We start from the raw sequence: 3,627 nt of genomic DNA on the forward strand, positions 1-3,627 counted from the left end.
GTACCCGAGGGGGGCTCACCTAAAGCTGCCGCCCTCCAGGACGGCGCTGGCGGTCCCGGCCACTTCCATGGAGCCGAGCGGCTGCCTAAGGGGGACGCGCCGACGTGCGGCTGGCCTCTGGGGCTCTCTGCCCGACAGCCGTCCGCCACGGCCCCAAGGGCGAGGAGAGACACCTGCCGTGGCACTCGGGGATCGCACGGTGACCCCGCCACCACTGTCCTGCGCTCGAAGCCCACGTGCCGAGGCCTGGGCAAGGGTCCCGCCCGAGGAGCCCAGCAGCAACCACAGATGGCCCAGCCCGACCCTACTCACAGAGAAGTACTGAACCCCCAGAGGGTCCTGCAGAAGACGCTCGAAGGACACGGCCCAGCTGGCAGCCCTCCGCTCGCGCAGGCGCCGGCCGCTCTGCACGCTGGGGAGGCTGGCGTTGCTGCTCAGGCTGTGGCTGCTCACGCAGTCCTTCAGGTCGGTGCCATTCAGCTCTGTGGGGACAGCGCAGACGTCACCTGCATGCGTGTCCGCCACCCTGCTGCTCCGCCCGGACTTGCGGGCGGCGGCGGGGCGCTCCCCAAGTCTGCGCTAGAACACGCATTCAGGTGACCACACGCGCCTGGCGCCTGCAGCGTGCCCCATGCACCCCAGGTACGGGGACAGAGCACGTGACAGGACTAACCCCAGCCTCAGGCGGCCGCACGCACACGCCGCGGAAAGAACGGTGACTGCGACCCACACGGCGAGGCCGCGCGTCACGAGCACACGCTGAGCGAAGGTGGGGACGCAGCAGGGAGCGTCCGCCGGGGCCACTGTGAGGCCCGGCGGCGCAGGAAGCCGGGGCGGGTCACCGCGGGGGCGCAGAGTAAAGGGCGCTTCCTGGGGACACCGCCCCCCGTCCCCAGGGGGCATCGCCCGCCAGCTGCACGCTCACACTAGGCTAGTCGGGGGGTGACGTGTTTGCGTGGACTGTCCAAACGAGAGTGTTTCAGCACACTTGTCAGTGTCACGGCTCGGTTAGAGGCCACCCCGACGTGGCCAACGCCGCCCGTGCCCAGGAGGTTCGCTCCTGAACCATCTCAGAACGGCCCGGAACAGCCTTGGTCCACGTCACCTCTGAGTGACCGCTCGGTGACCGCTCCCTTCGTGAAGAGAACGGGATGCGCTGGGAAATCCACGTCCCCCCCGCCTCGTCTCAGCAGCCTGGATGTCCCCGCTGGGCGGGCCCGGCCAGCGAAACCTCAGGGGGGGACAGAGACCGGCCCAGCGGGAGGAGCGGCAGGCTCTGCGTGAGCGGCACGACACACCCGCCCTGGCCCTGAGACGGCGGGCCAGGACCGAGCGTCCCCAGACCTGCGTGGGCGCGCGGCACAGCTCGGCGGAGCGCAGCCGGCCGTGGAACGTTGCCGTCCCTGTGTCCCCTGTGTCCCTGTGTCCCCGCACCGCCCTTTCAGCCGACTGCTGCCCGCTGTGCCCCGTCGCTTGTGTGCGGTAAGCTGTCCGCGCGTGGTGAGGAGTCACAGGAACTAGTTAACTGGCTCCAGCTCCAGGCCGACGGTTTAAAAGGCATCTCATTAGTGACAAAGGACCAGAGGAGGGGGCAGACTGGCAAAGGTGGGGAGTGGGTGAAGCCTCGTAAGTCCCCGATGGGGCAGAGGTGATGCTGACCTTGAGATTAAACCCTCGCCACGGACGTGCTGACAGTGGTGTCCAGAGGCCTGGCCTGCGGCCGCCATGCCCACAACCAAGGCAAGGGCGACCCAGAGCCCGGAGGGCTGCAAAGGGGCCCGCGACCCAGGCCCCGTGAGGCGAGGCGAGGTGGCCTCGCGGGGCCAAGAAACCAAAAGCAGGAGTTGCATGGAGTCCGACCGGTGTGGTGCCCAGACGCCACTCTGGGCAGGAGTCGTTCAAAGCTCAAAAAGCGTTTAGATTAGAAAGGAAAAAAAATGGAAGGTTAGAGAGTGATCAAGCGACCTCGACCGCTACAGAAAAAGTTCGAATAAGATTCAGAAGGAGTCATGTGGCGCGGAGGGCAATTTTAACTTTTCCCTGAGGCTCGTGAGAACCCAGCAGGCTGCCAGCAGCGCTCAGCGGGGACCGGGGGGCAGGCTGCGTGGCTCGTCCCGTGATACCCATTCACAGGGCCAGTCACTGCGCGGCAGGACGGGGTTCAGTCCGTGCAAGGCCTTCGGGGGGCCCGGCCGCTCTGCCGTCACGTGGACGGCGTCACCTGGAAATGCCTGGCCTGACGAATCCCGACCTTCAGAACTGGCCCAGGTGGAACGCGCTCCACGTCTCACTCAGGACTGTGGATGGGAATGGGGCTCTGCGGAAGGTGACCTCACGGGGGCTCTGGTCACGAATCCCCAGCTGGGCAGGTCCTGGTGGGCGGTCACCCCGGGCCTACGACTTCCTTAGGAAAAGGCTGACCTTTGCCTTGAGCAGCCCTGCCCGCTGTGTCTGTGCATCTAGGTCAACACGCTTTGATGTGTCTCTTTTCAGACTCCTCCTGCAGAGACGTCACCACCCTCCAGAGGGCACGTGATCTCGGTAACCAGCCCGTAACCCAGTCCCTGCCCGGCTCTCCCCCTCCTCCGTGCCGTCTTCCTTACGTTCCCTCCTTAATTCCAAATGCACGAAAGAAGCTGCAAACTGTTATTCTCCAGAGCATCGGAGAGCTCGGTCCCCGGCACATGTCCTCAGTTTGGCTCAAACTCTTATAAGAATTCTCTACAAATGGGGACGATCCTTATGTCAACAGGATGCAGGAAACACGCTTCTGCGTGCACACACACACACGCACGCGTTTTCCCTCTCTGGGGCTGGGGCTCCGGAAGAGGCCCAGCTTTAAGTCTGGCTTGTGTCCAGGAAGCGGAAAACCGAGGGGCTAAAGACTACGGACATGAATGCTCCCTAATTCACATGGAAGCCCAACATGCTGCCCAGTAGCTGTTTTACGAGAACTGGACAAGCTGAGTGTAAGTTCCGGGGGAAACCTCAACCGGAAATGCTGGCAAAACAGAGCGCGACGGGGGAGGGAGGCGGGGGCGGCTCCACCTAAGGTGAGACGCGTCACGACCCTCGTCCTCGCAGGCGCATGACGGTGCCAGCGCAGAAACAGACGTGTCACCGGACAAAACAGAGATGGGTCGCTCAGCAGTACAGGCGCGGCTGCGTGACATTCTGAGAAATGAGCAAGTCAGAGCCCTTCCAACACACGCGGAGACAGACCCCACAGGGGCCGACGGTCTAAGTGCACAAGTGCAATCGGAGGACTGGAAGAGAGCACGGGACGGTGTCGAAATCTCGGAGTGAGGCGAGCCAGAGGACACAAGCCCAGGGCCGTAAAATCGCGACAGAAAATACGGACCAAAAGTCTCCGACTGGTGCTCGCCAGAGGTGGGTGGGCGGACGGGTGAGGGGGTCAGAAGGCATGGGCTTCCAGTTATGGCGCACGGGGGCCGGGGTGACGCGTGGCATGGCGCCTGCACTTAGCCGTGCGCGTGGCGTGCCTGGACGGGGCCGCGGAGCCCGCACCGGCGCCGGAGCTTTCATTTCTCAGGCGAAAGACGTGTGGACTCCAATGACGCCGCGGCAGAGTGACTCGGGGCCTCTGAGCCTTGCCCGCGGTGCACG

The 3,627-nt window shown here is 64.5% G+C and overlaps 1 protein-coding gene across 5 annotated transcripts in view; it reads right to left on the reverse strand.

Moving 5' to 3' along the window:
• Nucleotides 1–3,627, reverse strand: part of RGS12 (regulator of G protein signaling 12) — a 76,397-nt gene that overhangs the window by 13,241 nt on the left and 59,529 nt on the right. For all 5 annotated transcript variants that reach the window (XM_025051703.1, XM_025051704.1, XM_025051702.1 and 2 more), the window contains one exon: nt 313–482. In XM_025051703.1, coding sequence (XP_024907471.1) covers nt 313–482 — 170 coding nt within the window. The remainder of the gene's footprint in view (nt 1–312; nt 483–3,627) is intronic.

This window comes from Pteropus alecto, unplaced genomic scaffold, assembly GCF_000325575.1.
Source record: "Pteropus alecto unplaced genomic scaffold, ASM32557v1 scaffold5, whole genome shotgun sequence".
NCBI lineage: Eukaryota > Metazoa > Chordata > Mammalia > Chiroptera > Pteropodidae > Pteropus > Pteropus alecto.